Source organism: Platichthys flesus, chromosome 9 (assembly GCF_949316205.1).
Source record: "Platichthys flesus chromosome 9, fPlaFle2.1, whole genome shotgun sequence".
Lineage (NCBI taxonomy): Eukaryota > Metazoa > Chordata > Actinopteri > Pleuronectiformes > Pleuronectidae > Platichthys > Platichthys flesus.
In genome coordinates, this window is record NC_084953.1 from 5,087,889 (window position 1) to 5,113,730 (window position 25,842).

At 45.2% G+C, this 25,842-nt stretch overlaps 2 protein-coding genes across 3 annotated transcripts in view; one reads left to right on the forward strand and one right to left on the reverse strand.

Annotated features, from left to right (window-relative positions):
* Positions 1-5,830: 5,830 nt before the first annotated feature.
* Positions 5,831-8,607, reverse strand: ccn1 (cellular communication network factor 1). The gene is given in 6 exon segments (XM_062396031.1): positions 5,831-6,693; positions 6,695-6,847; positions 6,956-7,158; positions 7,269-7,616; positions 7,956-8,181; positions 8,335-8,607. Coding segments are annotated over 6 exon segments (1,128 nt in total). The 5' UTR covers positions 8,383-8,607; the 3' UTR covers positions 5,831-6,543.
* A 1,148-nt stretch (positions 8,608-9,755) lies between these two features.
* ddah1 (dimethylarginine dimethylaminohydrolase 1) overlaps positions 9,756-25,842 on the forward strand; it is a 71,839-nt gene continuing 55,752 nt past the window's right edge. Inside the window, exon 1 of one of the 2 annotated variants that reach the window (XM_062396207.1) lies at positions 9,756-9,864. Coding sequence is in view for 1 of the 2 variants with exons in the window: in XM_062396205.1 (XP_062252189.1) it covers positions 16,316-16,609 (294 nt within the window). In the remaining variant the exon portion in view is untranslated. Of the gene's footprint in view, positions 9,865-16,079; positions 16,610-25,842 lie in introns of those variants that run through there. The other variant, XM_062396205.1, reaches the window with a different exon arrangement.

Below are 25,842 nucleotides of genomic sequence, written 5' to 3' on the forward strand. Positions count from 1 at the left end.
CCTATTTCAGAAAACGTGACGGTACAGCCATGAGGCTCAGTTCAAAGGGAGTGAGTACTTCATCCTACAGGGAACCTTGTGGTAACAGTGACCACTTGCAGTTTCGGGTTCAACGCCCATTGACCTTTTTGTGTGACCTCTTCTGAAGCAGCCCAGCCCATTGTTTAGAAACTGTAGGAACAGCAGCGAGTGGATGAAAGTGCCGGGCTGGTAACTTCTGCTGCCTTCACATCTGCTGCTCCTCTTCTCCCAGCTTTCCCTGGGTTTAATTACCTCCCGTTTAATTTGGGCAGTTTTTCTTAATTTTCGATCTCAATAAAGTCGCTCGGTGTGACCACACGAAAGCCGTGCGTTTGTTACTGTTCGCTCTTAAAAGTAAATCTCAGCTGTTTTTAGACACAGCCATTGGAAATAATGCCTCCAATTTAACTAAATTGCCCTTTGAAATGTCTTAAGTTGGTTTGCGCTTAATTAGTCTTGATTTTGTGGGCAGGGCTCAATCGTGCTGCGTGCAGAGCTGCTTTTTTACGAGGCCATTTTCAGAACACAGCCCTGCTCAGGCGGCTGATCCAGGACCAGGCAAACGTCTGCAGAACTCTTGATCAGGAGGTCGGGCAGGTACTGAAGCACAAAATCATGTTTCCAGAGCCTGATGTCATCCTTTCTTCAGACGGGTTGAACTTAAAGCCCACTGAGGATAAGTTACCCAGCACAACCTTGAAAATGGATGGAAAACATTTCCCCCATATCAAACACTTTTCGTCTGAAACCATGTCTACACTTCTGCACGCATATTTTACATTTTAGAAAATTGACATTCAGCTGATTTCTCGCAGTTTCAAGCTTTGGAAAGTGCTTCTAAATGAGGCCATCTGTTTTTCATACGCCTGCTTGAATTGTTCTTGGTCAACAATAACGTAACCTTCTGTGGATTCACAGGTTCAATGATTCTTCGTTTTTCCTTAGAGTGACACAAAGTGCAGGTGGTTTGTGAGATCAAGCCTGAATCTGCTGGAGTGTTCGCTCATTACATCAACCTTGAGAGCCTTACTTCAGTTTTTCACCATAACGCCAGTGGAGTTTGACCTCTTCAGACTTTCTCCCCCCTACGAGCCCTGTGGACGTCGGTGGAGTTGAGTCAGAACACTCCACTGTAAATCCCCCTTGAGGACGGATCAGGTTGAACTCTGTGTTTGTTTAGAATAAACACACGTCACTGCCACGCTTCAACACGCAGACCGGAAGTGTTGTAACCATTGTCACCTCGGAGACCGATCCCCCTTTAAGAAGATTTCAGGAAGTGATTCACTTGTTCCCGTTCGTCTGTTTCGTGTCAAGTCGACAGTTCGAAGCAACAAAGGCTGCTGGTCGTCTGTGTTCTTCTTTTATCAACCGCCCCCCCGTAATGGTGATGAGTCGGTTGTTAGAGCAACTTTTCTTTTTGTGGTCATACGACATTGTGTTAGCTGCTTTGTCCTGTTTGACCCCAACTCGCCAAATCACCTTTCAATAAGAGCAAGCTGTTGGTTAGCAAGATTCAAAAAAAGAAAAGAACCAAAAGCTCCCAGTGACAAGTGACCATCAATCTAAACTCCCACGTCCCAGCTGCACATCTTGAATTGCGACTGGTTTCCACTGCATCGAGGCACATGCAGAATGATTTTAAAGAAAACTGCAAAAATAAAGTTATGCTATCGCATCATGATGGAGAACCTTGTGTCTCCCACAGTAAACTGGTCAAAGATGATGGGACACGCTATAAGTAACTCAATGGTCTATATCGTTTTTGGAGAGGGACTGACTACAAACCGGCCTTGGCCTGTACCTTGGTAGTGTAGGGGTCTGGTGTGGGGCCAGTTGAACGGCAGGAGGAAGACGTACTTGGAGGGTTTTCAGGGTTTTCATCTTTATTATATGGGGGGGTTTGGACGGAGAGATCATGAAAGGGAAATGATATTATAAATATTTTACTGTAGGTTCCTAGTGGGATACAAGTTGTACAATTTGATTGTGTGAAGGGTTTCTGGGCTCAGTGTTTGAGATAGACGTCAAAATGAAGCTTAGTGTGAAATAAAACTGAGATATGACCCTTAAAATACTTGATGTGTGCTGAAACAACACATCCAGCAGTGATTAAAGTATGAGAAGGTCCCGACATAATCTAATTCCACATCCTTAATGTCCTCGTTTGGGCTTTACCATCGTTTTAATCCATTGCTTTTTATATAGGCTACTAAATATAAGGACACATTTTGGGAAGTGTGTGTCTAAGTGCTTCTTTCCTCACATTTATGTCTGTTTCTTTGTGTGTTTACTTAATTGCAGTTCGTGACATTGGAGGCCAGCCGGCACATTTATAGCGCCCCAACCCAACGGTCACAGTTGCCACTCATTTGCCACATTTTCAAGTCACAGCCATAGTCAGCCCCAGAGATCAAAAGACACAGGAGTCATCAGAAGTTGTGTTACAGGGGAAAGTGGTGGCGGTATAATGACTGAGGCCTTACGCACCCCCGTCCCTTCACGAACGTGGAAACCAGGCTGCAATTACCAGCACGAGGGAGACGAGGGTCGGAAAAATACATCATTCTTCTCCCGTAATGATCCATATCAGCACATGTCCTGGTCCTGAGGGCCGCTGCTGCTTATATGGTCAGAGCACATTTTTAAATTCCAAACAAGAAAAGTTATATTTAACTGTTCTGGTAAAGATTAAAATGATCTGGAGAAGAAAACCCAATCCGTCTCTCCTGCACTCATGCATCTCACAGGTTTGTCAGTTATGAGTTATAAGAGTCGAGGGCCTGTGGCACCATTGCTTTGGGAAACTGTTGGAGTTCTGCTGCAGTATTTTATATCTGTAGATATTCAGTTTGGGATTTATTCTGTGTTGCGTCTCTATATTCATCCCTTAATATGCTAAATCTAGTATTCATGCGGATATTAACACATGTGTTTTAGCTTTTTTTTAGGAGCCCATAAGAGAAGCCGAGGTTTTCAATCAGTTTAGCATTTTAAAGCAAAGCGAGTGCAACAACACAGCTTCAGATAATGTGACCTCCTCGGCCCGGCCCGCCCATGTGAACCCACAACAAGAGCCTCAAATGCCAACGTTAGCTCAGCTGTGGATGGTATGTGCCCCCTTGGAAATTATTCAGTCCAACATTGTCTCCATTGGGCTGAGATTCAAGACACCCAAAGTGCTGCCCCCCCCCCCCCCATCAATGCTCGGCTTGTTTGCGCAAATAATCACAGCAGTAGCCGGTGGCCCTCCGGAGAGCCGCTGAACAATCCCCACAGCCTGGGTGGGAATCCACTCGGATTTCCCCCTAAGCCGGCTCATCAGTTATTCTTATGTAATTGCAGATGGGGATCTGATGGATGGGTGTGTCAAACGACTTGAATCGCTGTCATTGTGTGTGTTGGTGTGAGTCTGTGTGTGTTATTGCAGCATGAGGGTCCCACACCCTTTCAGTATTTGGCAAATGTATGTCCTTTACATCACTGGGCTGCAGTAAGAAACTTAACTTGATTAAAACACCATTTGAAAGATGTCCCTCTCTGTTCTACATGTGATCCCATCAAGTCTTTTAAAATGTTGAGGGTGTTTAGCAGATGATTCTATCTAGATTCAAATCCCACACAATGCTTCTTCTTCTTTTGTCCAGCAGATGGAGCTTTTTGAAACAAATGGGAGCCTCTGTGTTTTCACTTGGTGGTCATTCTCAAACGCTCCCTGCTACTTGCCCCCCTTGGTTCCTCAGAACAGTGCACATTAACCTGAGGTTATGGACGGGGGGGGGGGGGGTTGTTAAATAGCTGACATCAGTGCTCAGCAGCTTCCAGTATGTCATAATGGCCACTCTCGATGGAGCTCCTGGTTGCAAAGCATTACGTAGTGCCTGATGAAGCTTTAATTCTAATGTCTTTGTCATATAAACATATTTTGGGTTCGGGGGAATGAGGTAGTCGCTGAGAGATTTAATTGCAGGGGCGCCTGTGTGTGAGAGGCTTGTTTGCCTGAGTGTCCTGAGAGCAATATACTTTACAGGTTCGTGCTGTGCTGGCAGAGGCACCGGGGTTTATTTCTCACAATAAACACAATCTTTGGGTTCTCGGAGTGCGTGAAGGCCGAGGGATTGCCAACCTCGCTACTGTGCTCGTCTGTGCATTATGAAGGAATGCCACGGATGGCCGAGAGGACTGCTCACATAACATACAAACGCCGTTACATAATCCCATCGGCTGCACTGTGTTAACAAGACGGAAGACGGTGCGATCGCATGGCACTTTGCAAAACTACAAAGGACAGCGGAGCGTTTGTCTGCTCTCAGAAGCAGCGGCAGAAAGGAGAGAGCAAAAGCAGAACTCCTGGACGTGTTTTGACTGTGTATCCAGGCTCCACGGGGCGGCCACACATCTTTGTGATTAGGTAAACCTCAGAAGCCTTTCATGTGAGCAGTCTGAGAAACCTCAGCGGGCACATCCTGTGTGGTATGCCGTTCAGTCAAAGGCAACGTGCTCACCTCTTATTAAACGCACTCGATCGAGACTTATTTTCAGCAACTATGCATGAAAGTTGTGCAGAAGTGGGCACGTGGATTGAGATATTGAGCGCTTTCATAGTTTCTTCGAGTGGAGATAGAAATGCCTCTTGAGGATTCGAGCGAGTACGTGGGAGTGTTTGTGTATATTTGGAAAAATCTTCTTCGCTAAAGTGAACATGTTGCTCTCTGAAATATTTTCCAACATCTGCCGCCCATCAGGATGTCTGCTTTCTGAGCCACTGCTGCATCCTGAGCCGCTCCCTCTACCTGGATCAAAAAAAGAAACCCTTCCCTGTCGTTGCCCCTGAGCTCTGCTCTCCGCTCCCCTGGTGAAACTCTACCGGAGGTATTTATACCAGGTGCAAGCATTTGACTCCAGACCCTGGCTCCATGAAATTAAAATAACACATTTGACTGATTCGGATTGTGTTGTTGTGTCATTTTGCACATGGCTTGGCGTTCTGAAGCATGCAGGCTTAACACACACTAGACACATCTGAGCTCGGGTAAACATCAATAAGAAGAACCCCAGATGGGGGGGGGGGGGGGGGGGGGGGTGTTTTATGTGACAGTAGTGACACACTTTTCAGGAGCTGGAAAACAGAATCTGAAGTTTCTATGGCCAGGAAAGCAACTATGTCACCACTGTTTCCTGTCCGTCCCCCTTTTTCTCCCTCATAATAATTTTCCTCTATGCCTGTAAAAGATGAAAACTGGAAGTGAAACGTAAACCCTCCTTACTCCACGGGCCTGTTTACAACTCTTTAGCTGACCCCCACAGTTTAAGAGCTAGCGGAGGCCAACGCAGCTAAGACACATTTAAAGGCGGCTGCTAATGAATCAGGTCAATTTGCTTGTGCCATTCCACCGTGTGAAAAAAGCTTAGGCCAGGAATGAATGGTTTGTATACACCCTGTTGTGTACAATAATAATCATTGTCCTTGTTGCAAGGTGTCTAATCCAAGCCCATTCAGGGCAGCACTTAAGATTCTTGGCATACTCCCATACTCATTGCTACTTAATTCCCCCCCCCCTCCCCCCCTCCGAATCAGTCAAGTGTATGGCTTAGCCAGATCAAATGAAAGCAAGCTAGCCTCTGCAGAATGGCATTCCTAAGCACAGAAAGTCAGGAGAGAGGGTTATATAAGAGCAGACTGACCCTGCTCGATGTCGCTGGGAGAATCTGTTGAGTCTACACAATGATATAACAGGAGGATTCGCCCCCCCCCCCCTCCCCCCATCGTTTGTTTGTAGTTTGAACAGACGGAACTCGGGCAACGATATATTTCATAAATAAATCAGTTTTTTTATTTATAGCATATAAAATTAAATCACTTACAATTTATTCCAGTATGACACATAATATCCAAATAAAGTAGCTACATTTTGTTCGATAAATAATATTAATAACAATAATAAAAACATTCATTCATCCTTTGACATGTTTCGCTTTGTCTTTTTTTTTTTTTCATGAAGGGAGTTCAATAGCTGCCACAAAACATGAACAATAATGCCCACGTCAGGAGGGAATGGAACCGCACACTCGTCAAACAAGTCGGGGGGGTCACATCTCGGTGTCTTGCTCTTACGATACAGGATGGTTTGCTAATTGAAGTTGCGCATGTGCATATCCACATATGCACACACAAGTCTACAGTCGGGGGTTCATGTCTGATGTAAAGGATCAAAATATACACAGTGAAATTGATATCAGCAACTAACTCAAATGTACAAATATTAATTACATCTTGCTCCATAACGAAGCTACTTCAGATGCTCCATTAATATGAAGCAGTTCTTATTAAGAATGCTGATGTAGTCACAGCAAACAGTGCACTTCATTAAGTCCTCATGATGTAAGCCCACAATTCCTTGGGAATCTAGTTACAACAAGAAGCTGGTAGTTGATTGTGGATCTATTTACACCCCGGCATTCATCTGGATGCCGATCGTCTCTTTCTCTCTGTGGAGGAGTTCGTTTCGCCCTGTTCACAGATCAGTCTCTGAACTTGTGGATGTCATTGGAGAGGCGGTAGAAGGGGTAGGACGCCTCGTTGGCGTGAGGACAGTTGTAGGTGCACTTGCACGACTCGATCATCATGATGTTCTTGTTGAAGGTCTCGCCGTCCTCGCAGCGGAACTTGACCCCGGATGGTGTCGGTCTTGTGAGGGCTGCAGCAGCGGCCGTCCACGCAGGCTCCGCAGTACTTGGGCCTGTACTTCTTCAGGCTGGAGCAGCCGGCGTAGGTGAACTTCGTCGGCTGACTGGACTTCTTGGTTCGGCTGCACTTCTTTCCTTTCTGCAGAGGAATCAACAAGAGGGAGGTTTAGTTTGGAGCTCAGAGCAAGCGGTGATGTGTTTATCAGAGATCCATCTGGTTCATTCAGTCACTGGGGCTCGAGCTCACCTTAAGACTGGAGTAAAGAGACTGGGTGCATGGCCGCACTTCACAGATTCTCGTCTCCTTGACCAGCTTGCATTCGTTGTTGTTGTTGGTGACTCTGGTGGAGATGCCAGTCCCACAGCTCTTGGAGCACTGGGACCAGGCTGTGGTTTGGACGATGCACTTCTGGGTGTCAAACATGTGGACTTCAGCCGGAGGTCTGAATGCTGTGACAGAAAAAAAAAAATCACATTAGCATCATAGAAATCAGACATATATCAAGTTCTTCCATTAATGTTTCCAGAGAGAAATTCCAGAATAAAAGACTGCTTCTTACCAGGTTGATTCTTCAAGATGAGTCTTCCCCTGACACTTGGAATGAGCTCATTCCTGTTGGTGACTCGTTCCAGTTCATCGGTCATTGTGTCTTTTCCAAAGATCCTCTCCAGGATGTCTGTGTCCCTGCCATCGTCGCACACCCACTCCTCGCAGCACTGGCCTGGCACCTTGACCAGTCTGGGGTTGGCACAGCCCAGGTTGGGCAGGGAGAGCTCCTGAGGGCACAGCGGGACACATCCCACCGCCCCGTCGATGCATGTGCACTGGTGTTTACAGTTGGGCTGGAAACTCTCTCCGTTCTGGTAGATCCTGCTATTGTACTCGCACGGTCTGCCCTCTGACTTGGCTGCAGCGGGAGAAAAAACAGGAGGAAAGGAATGTTATTCTTTCCTGCTCTGCTCAGAGACGTCTGCTGAAGACATCACATGGCTGCCAGATAAAGATCAGTTAAACTGTGAAATTCTTCAGGCTGCCTGAGGTAGTCTCTCTCCCTCCACTGTTGGCTCCCTGTGCTTTGAGGTTCAGACTGTTTTTCCTCCTAGCTGCATTCCACAGTGTTGAAATCACACAGGTTGCTTTACCCCCCCCTACACTCAGCAACCCTTCTTTCAGTTTAACTTCTAGACTTTAACTCAAGACTAACCAGAAGCATGCACATCTGGGAGCTGAATGAAGTTATACACACCTCGGCAGATGCCACGAGTGGTCGCAGCGGCAAAGCTGGCCCCAAAGTTACACTCCAGCCCTTTGGTGTGGTCGCAGGGCTCGGTCAGGCTGCAGTCCTCGTTCAGCTGCCTGGCGCACACTTTGCAGCAGCCGCAGCCGTCCAGGACGACGCTCACGCCCGGTGCGCACTTGGGCATCTCCAGCGGACACTCGCACACGGAGGGGCAGGAGGAGGAGGAGAGGACCTGCACAACAAAAAACGCCTCGTTAAAGACCGAAACTTGATTTTCTACTCGCAATCCCCACATCTACTCCTTCGTGTCCCCCCCCACCCATGTGATAAAACCACAGCAGCTGAAACATTTCCCCTTCAGGGCGCAAATAGAGAGATCACTCACCAGGTCCAGGCTCCCGAAAAGGGCAACGACAACAGTGAGCATCAGCATCTTGGATAAAATCAAAAAGTGTTTCCAGAGGAATCCCAAAAGAAAAGTGGATAAAGTGTGTCTTCGGAGGAGTCCTTAGGTTATTCCCTCCCTCGGCCGTCTGTCTCTGGGTAGTCTCCGGTGTTAGAGGCTCCTTGAGGAGTAGGGTGAAGCTCTTGGTGAAGCGGTTGCAGTCTGCTGAGGTCCGGCCACCTCCGGACTTTTATACTATAGTGGGAAGCTGACGTCGTCCCTGGGCTGCCTGCTGAACTGTTCCCAAACTATGCCAGGAATGTTTCTCGGCGCATTTTCCATCCAAGACCTAAGCTCCACCCTGTCTAAACCTTTCTCCTTCTCTTTTTTTCTGGTTTTACCTCCTCCTCCTCGCTCCCTCTTTCTCAGATGGATTTGTCCCCCCCCCCCCCCTGGATCCAATCTGAACACACTTTTCCGTCTCACATTTTTCCCTTTCTTGTTTATACCCCCCTTTTCGTTATTTCCTCCCTCCGCGCGCTTCTCACATTTATCAACTCGGGTTCAATGGGCTGCTCCGGGGAGGTGGTGGAGTCTGCGCGCTTTCTCTGATCCACAGATAGATGTGGAAATTAATCATTTCCGTTTTTAAAACATGTTAACAACACAAAAACAACAACTTCGCAGAGTTTATTAATGTCACTATAAACACATCTCGTGTATCCAGACCGGGGCTGATTCCTGTACCACTTCTCTTGTGCCACTTCTCTTGTTGCTCATTAAGTCAATTTGTTAATTTACTGTATATATATATATAGTGGCCACGTTTTTAAATAGCCGGAGCCCCTCTTCTTCTCTCTGTGAGTGTTAAAGGTGTGGGGCAGGAATACGTTCTACAGTCTATTTCTGTCTCTCCGGTGCCTTTATCCAGAGGAGCTAAGCGCTTCCAGATGCGCACCAGACGTAACAATATTGCCATATTTGGTCTGGTAGTAGCCCACATTATTAACATATTTCCCCTGCCTTTTGGCCAGGCAGGGAACCACAGAGCATTCCTGACAGCTTAAAGCCTTGTTAAATATGCTCTTCATGCGCGGGGGGTTTGGGGGGGATTCCTTTGCATCCATTCCTTCGGGCAAATTTTGACTTTTTCACGCCATCTGTCCATCACCTTTTCTCGGGGGGGGGGGGGGGGGGCAGGGTGTGGGTCCAACTTTCCACCGGAGAAGTTGAGACAAACACCTGGTGTCTGCTCACAATGAGATCCCCTCTCTTTCCCACCGACGTGTTTCAAGTTGATGAAAACACTCCACACCATGAGGGGAATGTGGCACCGGGAGCACCGCAGCTCTCTGGCGCGTCCCCCCTGAAAAACAGGACGTTTTTAGTATTTGTGTTTATAGGGATCGGACATTTCTCTGCTTCTCTCTCTCGCTCTCTCTCCCCCCCCCCCCCCCCCCCCTTGTAGCCTCCTGTGTAGAGACCCAACATAACGGTCCGGGGAGACAGCAGCACCGAGCAGCCTCTCCGGTGAGTTTTTACACTTCTCCTCCTTCTTCTTCTTCTTCTTCTTCTCTCTTGACTTTGTGAATCACTTCTTCTTTTGACTTGTAAAACCTCCTGACGCATCGCTCGATAGAAGTGATTCGATATGAATCAAAGCAGCTTAAAGTGAATAACTCCTTGTTGTGAAGTATTGGTTTTCCTCCGGGTCGCTTCATATCCTTCGAGTTGTGACGTTTCTCTCGTCTCATGATAAACTTGACTTTCTGTTGGTGTGGTCAATGCCCTGTCTGGGGTTGTGTTTACACATGTATGTTAATGCTTCCACTTCGAGACACTAGATGGTGATGTGTGAGGATTACTTTGTGCATGGTGTTTTTTTTTATTAAAAAGAATAACTAATAATCAGATTCCTATTACCAATCAGAGAATATATAATGTACGTATGTTGTTGATCCATATTGCCTGTGGCTTGTGTGCGTGGATGTGTGTGTGTTATCAGGAGGTGTGTGTGTGTGTAGCCTCTCTGGATAGGGGGTGTGTCTGTGTGAGCACGTGTTGTGTCTTTCTTGGCTGTACCATGCAAATGTGTGTGTGTGTGTCACTATTTCTACGCGTGCATATCAAATTAAAGTTTTTACAGTGGCACCACACATGTTTCACCCCTGGTGCTGCTATAGAGTATAACATTATTTATATAATGTATTATTATAATTGTAATGCACTTACTATGACCAATGACAATAATAGTGTTCTCTGACTCTGGGCCTCCAATGATGACACCCCCTCCAATGATGACACAGAATTAGGCCCATCAGGCCATCACAGTTTATTCTGTTGTTAAACTGAGATGTGTGATATCCGCGTTGTGTACATTGCTGTAATTGTGGATCTCAGATTGTGGAATTGATTAAAAACAACGCAAAACCAAGTTCGCCTTTTACCGTGTATGCTACTGTTAGCTAGCTAGACTTAGCTCTGGGAAACAAAGTTGATTGACGTGTGCTCCTGCTCAGCTGAAAAAAACAAACCTTGAATGAATACAGTTTATTTTTTATTCTAATTCATGCCTCACAAGGTTTGGAACCAAGTGTAGGATCCAATATATTTGGGATATTTGTATTAAGGATCTAAAATTCAGGACATCTCTACCATCTGTTTTTATTTCTTTTCATAACGTCTCTCGTAAAATTAAAAAGTGCCATTTCAAATTGCTGCACTAACCCTTTAATGTGTGTGGACTGCTTTTTCGCTCTTATGTCATGTTCTGTATGACCGTCCTCTGCTGTGTGTTGACTTTAAGTCTCACAAGTGAGTGTGTGTGCGTGTGCGCATATTGTATGTGAGTCTGTGTGCATGGCGCTGTCATAGCGAGAGGAAACAGTGTTGTTATTGTGCGTCATTGGAGAGTAACATTCATTCCATGATTACCCTCTCAGTTCAGGAAACCTTCCAAAAGCTGGACATGCGGCTCCGTGTTGTAATTGTCGTGGCATAATAGTTTCCATCAATTCTGTCCGAGAACCCACATCACATATACACACACACACACACATACACACACACGCACACATCATTCACACTTCTTTACCTCCCAAAATGGCGTACGTGGTCTCTTTCCTTTACAGAGAGAATCATTTGGATTACCCTTCCGGCTCTGTAACAAGGCCATCTGAACAAATTTCTATCCTCCGGCTTATGTGATTTCATTGTTGATTTAATTATGAGATAGTGCATGTCATCCTGTGTTGTGGCTCTGTAATGGAAACCACTAGTCAGATCCCACCAGGAGCTCTCACAGCCAATCAGACGGCGGCCGTCAGATTTGGTCTGCAGGAAGTCTACCGCCAGCAGCCCTCCGCCTCCCCCCCCCACATTTATGTCCTAGTGAAAGATGGAACAGAGCAGCGCAGCCCGGCATGTTTAGACAACAGATTCCTTTGTAGTATGTTCAAGATAAATGTCATAACCGGTACGTTGTGTGTATGGGCAGCTCTTCCGTTGCTCTGTCAGCTCATGGAGCCGCAGGAAGTCGGCTGCAGTATGAAGCTGAGGACTTAATATCCACAGCAGTGAGTGAAAGCAGAGTAAGAGTCTCAGCTTTGACCCCACGAGTTGGATCATTTTGTCAGTGTTATATTGGTGTAGTTAAAAGACAGGTCCCCTTCCCCCCCCGATACTCTTTACATTGACTTCCCATTCAACTCAGGATCAATCTTAAGGTTCATGCTGTGGTGCCTGTGACCTACTTCTACCTTATAACATCAGCGGGTGGTTAAGGTCTTCTGATTGGGTCGATCGATCATGTGACCTTGTGGTTGTGTCCCTGTGCATCGCTCCTCCTGCTGTCATCGTAGACGCCTTTAAAGAAGCAGCTGGGAAGTCATTTATTCAAACCGGCCTTTGTCTAGACTTCGACTGTCGTGTTTTCCAAATGTGCGTTTAACTATTGTGCTTTTACGAAGCCCTTTGCCTTTTGTCTGTGAATTCTGCTATACAGAAATCTTATTTCTAAGGACTTACATTTCATGTTGTCCTGTACTCTGTAGGGTCTCCTTTGTAACTCAATGCACTCAGACCTGGTACAGTTCTCTTCTCACCAGAGCGGTTTCTTCTGTATTTGTGCAGCGGAATATATTGTTTAAAAATGTGAAGGTGATGCTTTGATCTGCTGCAAGATCACGAAACAGGACGGTGCACCAACTGGGCATTAATGAGGGGATTGAAAGGGTAGACGCAGGTTACCATCTTCTTTTCAAAGCACTATCTGGTGTCATGGAGAATCTACTGTCAGAATCACAGATCTGTAACAGCAGGTCTCCAGCGACATAATCGCTTTTTTATTCTTCCTTGTGGACTTAAGATGCTGAGGTGCATTCATGTTCGCATTGTGATCAGATGACTTACTTATTGTTGTTAGTATCTACATGTAGTGCTAAAGGTGGTCTGATCCAAACTTGGAAATTGAGGCTGTAAAAGTCACAATGAAAATGGGCTGAGGTTCAACCCACTTTGTTGTCAAATGTGAAAAATCAACCAGTACAGGACGACTGTAAAATGATTCTGCTGGCTGGCTGAGGACAGATTGTCTCGTACATTTTAATATCTCTGTCCAGATGGGACATAAAGCATTCGAAACACGTGACTCAGCGAAGGACAAAGTAATCGGTGGAATAAAGTCAGTGAACATTCACATAGACTGTCAGGACCCATCGTCCAGAAATGTGAGGAATCAACCGGCCCTGTCAGAAAATGACAGAAGAGGAGCCGCTGCTCTGTCAAAGATTGAAATGAGCAGGAAAACGTGTCTGTGGAAACATGTCATGTGGAAAGTTGTCTGCCATGTTCGTGTCTGAACCAATTAGAGGAAAGACGAGGTTCAAGGGAAGAGATTCTCTCTTTAATGCTCTTTCATCAAACTCTGAGCTCCAGTGCATTCCAGGAGTGACTGCGTGATGAAGTGTCAAACTTCTTTTGTATCCAATTTCCCTCAACCTGCCTTGTCTAGTTTTACATTACCTCAGGGATGAAGCCAGCAGTAATCTCTATTTTACACATTGTCAACAGAGCCACCAACATGTCACAGTCTGTCTCTGGATACGTTTTGATTTCCCAGCCTGGAAACAAGACTGCTTTTACCTATTCAATTCTTAGAGGCAACATATTTTAGTGTTTCTTTTCCTCTGGTGTGTTATAACTGTTATTTGTGTATGGGAAAGTTCTGCAAAGTTGAAAAGTCCAAAGTCAGCGGCGAAGGGTGCTCCTCCTCCTCTTCCTCCTCCTCCTCACAGAAAACACTGCTCCTGAAGCCATGTCTGCAGCCAGACCGATACTTCCAAACCATGGTGACTTCCTGATGCCCAACATTTGCAGCTGCTAGTATGAAAATAAAAACTAGTCAGCCAAGTAAAGTTTACATGCACTGGAAGTCGTTGAATTAGATCAGACTTTCATTTTTGAGATTTCCAAAAACTGTAATTGTTTTGCAATCTTAACTGAAATAGGTATAAATAGTGGAACTATTCTCGGAAGGAGATTATCTCAAGTGCATTATTATGTATTTCCGGCAGCAGGGAGTTAAGTGTTGGATTGGATTGCTCCAAGAACAGCTGAGCTACTGGTTTTTTATAATGGTCCTTGATGACTGCATCATTTCTTCTAAGATTGAGACTCTTAGAAAAACGTCCTATGCCTGAACTAATTGTTGCTTCTATCAAAACTGCATAGAAAAAAATCCAATTATAATCACTTCATCTCGTGCCATTTCATAACTTGAATATCAGATTTACACACTGGCCAGACTGCCACGGGTTAAACCTGCTCCGTGCACCTGTGTAATCATAAATGTCTGTGTCACTTTAGACGTCCACGCTCCCATCATGACTCCAGTCATACCAGTCAAGTAGAGCGGCGCTGCTCTCGGTGCCGCAGCTGGAGCGTCGTGTCTGCTTTCACTCATTTTCTTTTATAGCCGCACGGTGTACCAGCCAGGTGTGCCTGAAGTATGAGGGCTTTTCTTCATCCAGAGTTACCCAAATTCCTCTGCGTGCGGAGAAGAGAGAGGGTCTTTTCTTAGGCCGTGTCCATCCGTGATGAGGAATGATGGAAAAAAAAAAGAAGAGACAGAAGACGAGGTCTGGGTGAGGGCAGGTGTTAGTGTCGGAGAGGAGGGTGGCGGCTGTTGATCCTGGCTGCAGTGGAAAAAAAGGAATGTGGGGCTCCTGGAATGTTTAGAGCAGTCGGGGATAATTGAGTGAATCTGGAACAAGAAAAGACAAACCGAGGTCCCGCGGTGGAAGAATGTGCTTCTGGGACGTCTGAAGAAAACATTCCATCCATTCAGACGGCTTCACCGGGCCCAGAAGCTTCCTTAGATGGCACCACAGGGAATAGAACCCCACCACCTCACCACTCCCTTACACACACACACACACACACACTTACACCGCCCTTCCTCTCACACCCCTCTTGCTTTACATTTCACACACTGCAGGACACAGAGACCCTCCTCTTTACTGTATATGTTGTTGGCCTTGAAGTTTGTGGACGTTATTTGATGTCTGCCAAGTGTCTTCAAACTAAAGAACAACCACGTGCTCTTACAGTCAAAGCATGGGAATCGATGGGATCTACATTTCCTTCCCTAGCTTTATGCTGATCCATAAAGCAGATCGATTCTCCATTTGTCTCCAGTAATGATTCCTCTAGGATTGACCCACCCCCCCCTCCCCCCCTCGCTAGTGTTGTCATCAATAAATATCCATCCACTGATGTTCTGCTGTCAAACATCTGCTCAGTCGACCAGTTTCACAGAGACCGGCCACTGTTATTACAACTTCATCTGTTCTAAAATCCAAGATGGAGACAATATGTATGGATCCCAGATTCTGAAAATATCATATGTTTTCCCCAAATATTGTCAGGAAGAGAAAATTTGCCATTTATTGGAAAACACATTAATACCGCACCTGAAATAGTTTATTAAGGTCAGAGGATGTTGCATCTTGTACAGCTTGTTACGCTCTGGGATGCAAACTGATTTGTGAAAACAGGCCACACAACTTGATTGTTTTGTTATCGTATTCTAATAATTTCATGCCAGAAAAAATCCGGTAAAACACATAAGCCTTCTGCAGAAATAATCATTGGAGTAGACGTTACACTGCAGGCAAACATTCTTTGAAAAATTAATGAAAGCTGTGGATTGTGGAAGTTTAAAAAATTCTTTAAACTCTCCGTTATCAATCCTAAAGCTGTAAGTCTTAAGTTAGTGTCACAGTCAAAGGTAAACAGACATTCATAACAAATGTAGACACTTGATCTGGAGAAATGACTTTAAAACCATAGAACTATAACTAAATTATAATTATTAATCCATTATTAAACTTGTTGCTGGGAATTTCAGCTCTGAACTGGCTCCTGCAAATACCCCATCAAGTTATTAATGCATTATAGATACAGAGTTTATAATAACATCTGCAGAATATACACTTATAGAATGTTGTGTTGCCTTTTTCTTAAAAAGCTTGGCAGCCGTTTGACCTGCAGGAAAACTGGACTTGATCGAACCACTTGTTGAGTGTGTGTGTGTGTGTGGGTGTGTGTGGGTGTGTGTGTGGGGGGGGGGGGGGGGGGGGGGTCTGCCAGTCACTCGTTTGGTTTACACACTAACACACACACACACACACACACACTCACACAAACACACGTGATAGTGCGCGTCACCGTAACGCTGTCGCTCGCCTGCAGACTGGAGCAGCCCTGACTGACAGTGTGAGCAGCTGCTGGTGTAAATAAAGATTAACCAGCAAAAAAAACAAACTAATAATCAAACCGGACGTCATCGGGTTAAACTGCCTCTAGTTGCTTTCATTCATTCGCTCACTTCTCTGTGAAGCTGCTTTTTTCAGTCCTTTGCTCTTTTTCTTTTTAAAACCACATTTGCCAAGAAACGGCACAAACCCCCCCAAAAGGCAACATGGCTGGTTTAATGGCAGGTTTCGGTCAGTGCACCCACGCCATCGTCCGGGGGATCCCCGCGTCCCTGGCCGGAGAAGCGCTCCGGATCTGCGCTGCGGAGGTGGACCTCGCCGGCGCGCGGAGGGAGCATGACGCGTACGTGGAGGTGCTGAGGACCAGGCTCCGGCTGGACGTGGTCGAGCTGCCCGCCGACGAGGCGATGCCGGACTGCGTGTTCGTGGAGGACGCAGCCGTGGTGTGCGGTGACACGGCGCTGATCACCCGCCCCGGGGCCGAGAGCCGTAGGACGGAGGTAAGGCAGCGCGGTGCTCCACAGCGTGACTCATCCCCAGCGTGATAATAAAAGATTTAAAAAATAAAAGTTGCATGTGTGTGAGAGAGAAAGAGAAAGTGGAGAGGAGGCATCATCTTCCGGGTTCTCACTGAGCTGCAGGGATGGATGCTGCGGTTATAAACACTTCACACAAGTGGCTGAAGGATTACACACATACCTTACAGTCTCCTCATAATTTCCTCAATTAACAGCGACTCCAGTTGTGTGTCAGATTCACTGTTCCTCTGCAGAGCACGTGTCTGACTTGAGGTTTCAGGAGGGTCAGCATCCTGTGGGAGCTGCACAGAATCACCAGCTGGGACATATCACATCAAGCTTTTTAAACCATGTGGGGTACAAGGTTGATTTTAATGCATGCGTTTGTAAAATGTCTTTGCAGTCCATGCAGTGTCCCTTCTGTGGGGATCCATGCACACTGTGTGTGAGTTCTCAGCAGAAGTGGCGGGAGGCTCCTCCAGGAGTCCCAACAGGTCTCACCTCACAACTCAAACTGGGATAAGAACCACGACGATGGAAAAAGTAAAGAATGAATCAGTAGTTTATGAAACAAGAGGCTTTTTTTTTTTTTTTTACAACTACTGATTAGATTGGACCATTGGACTGGGACCATTGTTGGAAAACAAAGCACCAGTCCAAAGGGCACTGGGTTGCCTGGTGAGCGTGAAGCTGCAATGTGGGGTTGGCTGTATGCGAGTGAGTGTGAATGACAATGAGGGAAACGCAAGGACAGCTCCAGTGAAAGCCCCTGTCGTTTCACATCAGAGTCACTCCACTGGGCTCAGTGGTGCTAATGGTCCCCAGTCTCACTGGCGGGCCCCGGGTATTGATTGAAAAGCTTGCCACCGCCGCCGCTGCTACCTTCAACCGCCCCACATTTTGATTTATGCCGAACAGGGTGCATTTTACATTTGCACGCCGCATCAGTACACCACCCAACCCCCCCCCCCCCCCCGCTGTCACATTTCAGATTGGGAAATCGTTCACATTTCACACAGTGATAGCAGTGGTTTGGTTTCTTTCCCGTCCCCGGCTCACGGGGAGATGTCAGCTGCGATGAATGAAAAACTGGCAGAGTGAGCGACATAAATAACGTGTTCGCAAAAACAGGCCTGTAAGAAAAGTCCCAGATGGATTCCACCGCCTGAGCCTTGATTGGCTGCTGGAGAATTAGAGGTGATTCAGCTGAATGTGATACTTTTGTTCATAATGAGAGGTAATTATCCGTGAAAAAGACTTATTGTTATGATCATGGTGTCACTTTAAGGGCTGCAGCCTGGAGGAACAAAATAATGCTTCTCACTGACGTGGAAATGACGGATTTACATAACAGTTGGTTCTGTATTGGATGAGGGAAAAAGGTCTTTTACCTGGTGACACTCAACAAAACCACGGTTCATGGTTCTGTAAATAAAGATGGCCGACGTGTCTCCACTTCCTCCCGTTGTACTGAAGCCAAAATATTCTGGATACGGGTGCCGCCGTCTTGCACTGGTGATGTCATTTGGAGCCGGTGTCTGTACTGTGGTGATTGTAGTAGAGACCCAGGATCAAATAACTAATTGAAACCAATCATGGCCATATGGATGTGGAGCTGTGTGATCAGAACTACATCAAATGACAGAAACCCTCTTTGGGGCAAATGTTTATTTAACTTGACTTTTTAGTTTGGTCCATCAGCTAACATGGAGGAGTTTGGGTGTATGACCTATACTGCAGCCAGCCACCAGGGGACCAGAGGATTTAGCTTCATGTTTGCCGAGCCGCCATGTTTGCTCATCTTTATTTACAGTTAAAGTCTTTTTGCACACAGAGAACATTTGTCTTTCACCTTCTTGCAGGTTTGCTTTTGTGATCGCACTGTGTATCATGCAAAATTCAACTGGTAAAACAGGACCTGTATGTAACGTGTTCAAACAAATGACAACCCCTCATAAACGACTGACATGTCCGCTCACCGACGTGTTTCTTTGGTTTGACGCCTGGAGACATCTCACTTTCCCAGTCACCTTACTGGTTAACTCTAGCTCTCCAATTCCTCTCTCACTCGCACCCCTCTTACATAATGGCCCGTTTTCATAATTGGATGCAGTTGCATGATATTAGGATCTGTATCTGTTTGTGCATGTATTATAACACATTTGTATATAGTTATAATAACTAGAATACTTTAGATTTCCATCTAATTTCCTGGCGATGCAGCAGGATCACGTTGCACTCCAACATTCCCAGCGTCTCCCAAATACCAAATCAGTATAGATTTCAAAGCTTGTAACATTTGTCAGTGCAAATCAGAAAAGTTCTCCCCAGGTCCCCATCAAGCCCATTGTTCCCAGCAGCTGCTATTGCAACATACGTAGTGCGGCTATCAGAAATGCAGGAGCAGGTCTCATAACAGTCAAACCGGTTTGCTCGAACTTCCCTCGGGTGTAATATGTTACACTGCATGTCAGGAATAATTACAATGCTGGCAATCTGCATATGTTTTTGTAAGTTTGATCAGAGTGTGTGCGCTTGCAGTGTGTGAGCGATGCCTTATTGTTCACCCCCAAACAGATGTTGCCGTAATTATTAGGTGCATCTTTTCTTTTGACCTGAGAAATTACAGAAAATGGGAAACAGCAGTTTTGAGCCCTTTTATCGGCGCTCGTTAGAATTAATCATTGTGCTCGTGGAGCTGGAAGTGAACTGCGACTGTGTGATCACTCACTTCCTGGAGGCTTCGCGAATGCTTTTCCATTCTCTGCTTTTTGCCCGTTCAGTTACAATTATAACATCAGCTTGAAGGCTCGGAGTAGAAGTCTCTGCTTCAGACGAACCTTTGTTGAAATAATTAACGTCCCTTATTTGCTGTGACCGAATACTGAAATCAGATTTTTCATTGCCATTGCCCCCCCTGACATGTCAGCAGCCGTACATGTAGTGGAGGCGACGCCACAACCCTGCATCCTAATGCTGTGATCATATTTCAGGGTTGGTACAGATCCTTTAAAAGGGTTAAATTGTCTTAATTTTACATTGGTTGGGTTTTGTTTTATTCGCCAAGGTCATCACTAAATTCACTCTACTCTGGCAGACCTGTAAGAAGAATCGTTATTTCTGGTATGCACTGCGTTGTTAGTCTGTCTTTGGTTTTGTTTATGCATTAAACTAATGTCTAGTCGAGTCAGTCGGGCGTGTAGAAATAGTGTGATGAGTTCAGACATCTGGAAGGAGCTTGGAGAAGCAGTGCTGCTACTTTATGTAGAAATGGGAAAGTTGACGTCGGGCATGGCCGAGTTAGAACCCAGAAGGGGCTGGAATGCCCGGGAACACCTCAGGATCCCTCAGGAAGAGCTGGAAAGCAGGACTGAGGAGAAGGACATATGGGATACCCTACTTGGCCAGCTATACCTCCACAACCCAAGCCTGGATATGCAAAAGACAATGGATGGATGGACTTTCTACTCAGCCTGGGGGCTTGACTATAAACCTGAAAGTTTAATGAAAACTGGCTTGAGTATATGACCAGGAAGACCATTGCCTGTAAGTTCTAATGAAGTCAACTGTGTCGAAAGTCTTTCAATCGTGAAATCAATTGGGATCAAAGTGTTGGTCCTCGTCTTTGTGTGTATTCCCATAAAAATGTTGGACTTAAAATTTTATTTCAATAAGTGTTTCAAAATATCTTAGTATGTCTTGAATGTAACTTGCATATAGCTGTAGGCACCTTCAATGTTAGATCAAGATAATCTTATATTAATCTCACGAGTCGATAAACACACTGGGGGACTTTAATGGGATCAGCCTGTTCTCTGAGCTAAAAGATTAAGAGCCACTATCAGGAAATGGCCTTCCTACCAGCTGCATGGCTGATCGAGGCCACGTCTGCTCTCTCTGTCTTGATTCACGTACTTTCAACCTCCTCATCCTCCCGTTTGATTTGTAGGACAGAAGAAAGGAGCTGTTGCTGTTTGTCATTAACGTCAGTGCTTGTTTAACTTCTGCTTCAGGATATTTAATCGTTGACCAGCTTAAATGTGGATACGTGCTGCCGGAACAAATTAGACTTTGTTCTTTCGGATAACTGGAGACACTTGTGCTTAAACTCTTCGACTCTGTGCAGCGCGACCGGGAAATTGATGTGGGAAATCTCAGGTGTACTTATCTGACTTGGAATCCCCTTGTTGTTGATTGGCTTCTTCCATCAGCTCTGCTTCGAGCTCCCTTTACTTCTGCTCCTCCTGTTGTCTTATGAAGTCACAGCAGGAAAGATTGACGAGGTCGGTTCACACAATGTGGTCCCTCTCCTGCCTCTGAAAGGTCGAGTCCATCGCTTTTTGTAATTTATTTTATAGATTATAAAGGCTGATATTGTTCAACTCCCTGAAACACAACGATATGGGACGGAAAAAGTTATTAAACTTTACTGAAGGCTGCAGGAGTCTCATCCGTTAGGTTGTGGCTTAAAAGTTTTATTATTAGAAGACCTGCTTGTCTAAATGGACGTCCTGATCGTGCACTGAAGACTGAGCGTTGTCTGAAATCCGAACATTAATCTGATTGGCTGAAACCCAACTTGGATACAAACACGCAGATTGTCGAAGGACTTTTATTTCTTACCTTTTTTAAACCAAATTAATCAGAATGAAAAGTGGCTCAGGATGCAACTAGCAATTATTATTTTTATTTATTTATCTTTTGATTCATTTTCTCAGTTAGATTAATCTTTTAATCTTAAATGTTGTGACATGTTAAGAGCTGACATGATAATTACCCCCATTGAGATATGTTCGTTATTATTATTATATTATGGTATTATTTATTAAATACAGTCGCATGTGACAAAGAATGACAAAGGGAAGCAACAGACTGTTAAATCTCAATAGCTGGAACCATGTTTTTTCAGTGATAAGTCAATTGTCAAAATAATTTTAGTTTAATTAGCTGCCACATTTCATAGTGACAGGTGTTGTTCTATTTTTAATTTTTTAAGTTTTGTTTTCAAGTTGACTTTCTGTAACTGTCTTTATTGTTATATGTGTGGTTAGTGGCTTGCCTTTTCTCTGATGTAGTGAATGTGAGGATATAGTTATTAAGGAAAAGCAGAGCAGACAATCTGCTTCCTGTTTACACCAGCCCACACATGCCCAGTCTACTTGTATGGTCACGTGATGTGTGTTTTCATGTTTGTTAGTATCGATGGAGATGATTTCTGATATGGAGCTAAACTGCTCGTCTGAACAGGAATAATTTCCCTTTTAAAATATAACTGTATTCGTGCAGCCAAAGTCTCATTAAAGTTTGTTCTGCATGAAATTAATGACTGTCTCTCACACGTTGGTTGCAGAGTTGAGGATTTTACAAACCTTCCTTCCATTGGCTAAATAAGTTACCTATAAATCCAGCAGCTTGTTAAAGTTTGAATTAAAAATGTCCTGAAGTGTTAATATTTGGCAGAAGGGAGGAGAGTGAGTGAGCTGCAGGTCTTTGTGCCTGAGATCAAGCTCTCGTCATCGCTCTCTCTAGACGCAGGATTTGAACCGCTGCCACTTCTTGTGCCAATCAAAACTCACATGTTTTGGCTTGCTTACATACTTTATTGATCGTTTTTCAGCACCAGCTCAGGTAAAGGAGTTCAGGTGTCTGTACAGCTTCATGTATGGGAGGGTGAAAGAGTTTTTGTTTCTTCCCCCAATGACTGACATCAACTATGGTAAAGATCTTTCTCACAGTCAGAGGTCGGATACGAGTCTTAAATAAACTGTTGCACAAGTTGTTGACTGCCTTTTAAGTATAAAGGATGAATTTCAAGGAATTATGGATAAATTAAAACATTACTTGCAGTACATGAAGTTGAGCTTTGATTGTGGAGAGGTCTTCATGTGAACCTCCACCAGCTCTTTATAATCTGCTCTATATGTGCTTGCTTTGACACGAGGGGGTCGCAACAGGAAACACGATTTGTAGCCAAAACCAGTTCCAGGATTGTACTGATTCATCTAATCTGCAGTAACACAACCCCTGCTGCAGCACTTCACTCACCTCAGCTCCGTCAGGTTGGCCGGAGCCTTGAAATTACCAAACAGGCACAAAAGTGGACTTGAAATGAGGGAAATAGCATCGTGAGTGCAGCCCCCCCCCCCCCCTGCATGTAAGTTGAGCCCAGTGGCTGATGTATTCTGGAGAAACTATCTCCGGAAGGTCAATTCACTTTTCCGCTGACCACAGGCTTTATGCTGTTGATTTGTTTAGTGAACACTAGTTTCAGTTGAGTTGTGACAGATCTGTGCAGCCACCTCAAAGGGAGAAGCTGAAGGAACATTATAAGAACAAGAAAACACTACTTCTGGGCTCTGGCACGTTTCTTTGACCAATACTAACAACACGATTCTGCCAATGTTTACGGCATAAGTTGAGTTCCTCAGCTAAAGTGTAGCTATAACTTTAACAGTGCTTCTTATGGCTTAATTTTCTTCAAACAAAGATAATATTGACGAGGCTAATCATGACATAATTTAACAATCTGCTGTTTTAAGTCTAGTTATTGAGAACATATGGTAATGATGTAGTTTAACAGATCGCTTGTTACACTTGTCTAACTATGACACTTGAGCAAGGCTTTTAATTGTTATCATAATAATTGTAAAGAGTAGAAACCGCCTCCCCTACGACTTCTCTGTGAGCCAGTTTCACCCCCGATGGGTTTGCACTCGCACTGTGATGACTCAAGTGAAGCCTCTCACTGTTTGGGAAGTGCCAGTCAATACTTACTGTACCTTCTAATGCTAGACTGCTGCAAGTACTTACTGTAAGTTAGGCTCACCGAGTCTGGAAAAACAGTGGTCATTAAAAAGTGCTAAAATGTAAAATAACAATGGTAAAAGGCTCAGGTGTCAATTTGCGTCTGGAGACAGGATGGAAAACTCTGCTCCATAGACACAATATTTAGGGCATGTTTTTCATAGACGTAATATTTAGGTTCAGTCCTCTCAGTTTATGTGTCCGTGCTAGCCCCTTTCCGGTCGCGCCTCACGTCGCCCCCCCCAACTCACACCAGACAGCACAGAAGCCTTGTTTTGACTAGACGGCCTCCAGATGCAGGTTCCTTGCAGCCGTCCTCACTCTTATATGACTTCCCCAACGGAACCGGCCTGGCTTCCCTCAGGGAGGCTTGACATCCGCGTGTGAATGGGGGGGGGGGGATGAGACACCTGGAACCCGCCTGTAATATGTGGACCGGGGTTCACCGTGCTTTCCCCAACTGCCTGTCACATTCCTACCACAGCCAACCTGCCCTTCCCCTCACTGTTTGTCCGTCTGACTGCTTGTCTTGTCGTTCCGCCGCCTCTCCCATCCTCTGTGTCTTTATCGTTTTCTCACAGACGATAGTGTCACAGCACAAGGTTCCCTGAGGTCGTGTGTACTCCCATTAATCTGGTTGCCTTTATATGTAATAACCTGTTTTCAGGAAGCTAGTTTCGATATAGGAAAAATAAATGTTTCCAGTAATACGATAATATTGGTCGTAAATTTCTGTGGTGCTTAGATGTTATTTATTGGCATGAAAATATGGCTCACATTGAAAACCGTGAGTGGGATGAATATGAAGTCACTCAACACTTTGCAGTTAGCTGGATGTCTCGGCTCTCCTGCTTTCAGTTGGAGCTAATTTGGGTTCTTTAAATCTGAGCTAAACCAGACAAACAATGAAATAAGAAAAAAAAGATAGATTAGCATAATCCCACATTTCCTGCTCTGCATGAAACTGCTTGAATATTTCAAAAGCATTTTCATATATTTCTATGTTTGCAAAACAAAGCAGTTAAATGTAGCTATAGTTCTATATTGCTTGCTGACTCAAATGTCTCTTTACATAGTGACTAGATGGCGCGATAGAATCTTAAAGTTTCTTCCTGGTTTGTGTCCAGCACGTTGATCTAAGACCTTTATGTTACAAAACCAGTAGCTGCTGTGGTCCTCGGTAGGTAAGTTGTTTCCGTACGGGTCGGCCAACACGTGCCGGGGCTTTGCCTCTCGTGCGTGTTGTGTAAAGAACAGACCAGGCAGCTTTCCCCCCAGCCGGCTGTCACCTTGGATCCCTGCCCCCTTTTGGCCCCGGGTTCACCCACCGCAGCCCCCCCGCTCCAGGCCTGCACAGCGCGGCAGCCTGCGAGACAGCTGCGGGAGACTTGTGAACAGGAACTCCTCTCAGCCTCGCAGAATGACCGGGTCACGCTCAGCCGTCACCGTGGGTGTGTGAATGTCTGGCTTGGTATGTGAGACTGAGCAGTGGAAGACAGGAAGTGGGCCAGGCACGGCGGCGTTGGGGAAAAGTCGCGCTCAGGTCAGGGAGGGCGCAGAGACAAAACCCCATTTTTCACCCGGCGCTTCCGGGGGCTGAAAGCTGCTTTCATATAAATGTCAGTTTCTATCTTGGGTCTGAGTCGTCAAAGGGTGAACGCACAGGGAAGTAACCTGAGAGGAGATGCAGTGGATTATCTCAACAGTTTCTTCAGAAGAAATAACTCTCAGAATTTGTCACGGTCATGAACTTGATAATGTTTAACCAGTGATTTGAAATTATTACTTTGAGTGTTTTGAAAACAACCTTTAACTTAATTGACCTTTAACTTTGTTATTCCATCTTATCTGAAAGGCCTCATTGATCTTTGATTCCAAGACAGAGTAAATGTGTAAACTCCTACCCCCTCTGAGCCTTATCAAAGTCCTGAGAAGACTTCCTCAATACTAGGTCATTGTTCATTTGTATTAGGTTGCATGCTTGTGGATTATGGACATGTTTGTTTTGTTTTTAACAGAACTGACAGATGTTGGTTTAGGGCCGATTATGCAACAGACACCACTGACACTGAGAAGTCAGGGCATGCAGTAACAGTGCATTTATGTACTTGGAGTTTATGTAATACTGTCTAGGCCTTTGGTCGACCAAATAAATACTTCACTGGTAATATCACGATTGCTGCTGCCACATTATTCTTTAGGGGGGGTGAAAACAACAGAAATCAGTCAGGACGTCTTCAAGTGCAATTTCCTACAATTTCTCTCTCCCTCTACTTTCTCTGTCACTCATTGACTTCTCTCGCTCGCCCTTCCCCTTCGTTCCCACTCTTAAAAACTCTCCCTTTCAGATACAAACCGTCAACATCCTCAGGGTCTTGATAATCCTCTGGACCTCACAGGCTGAGTCCATT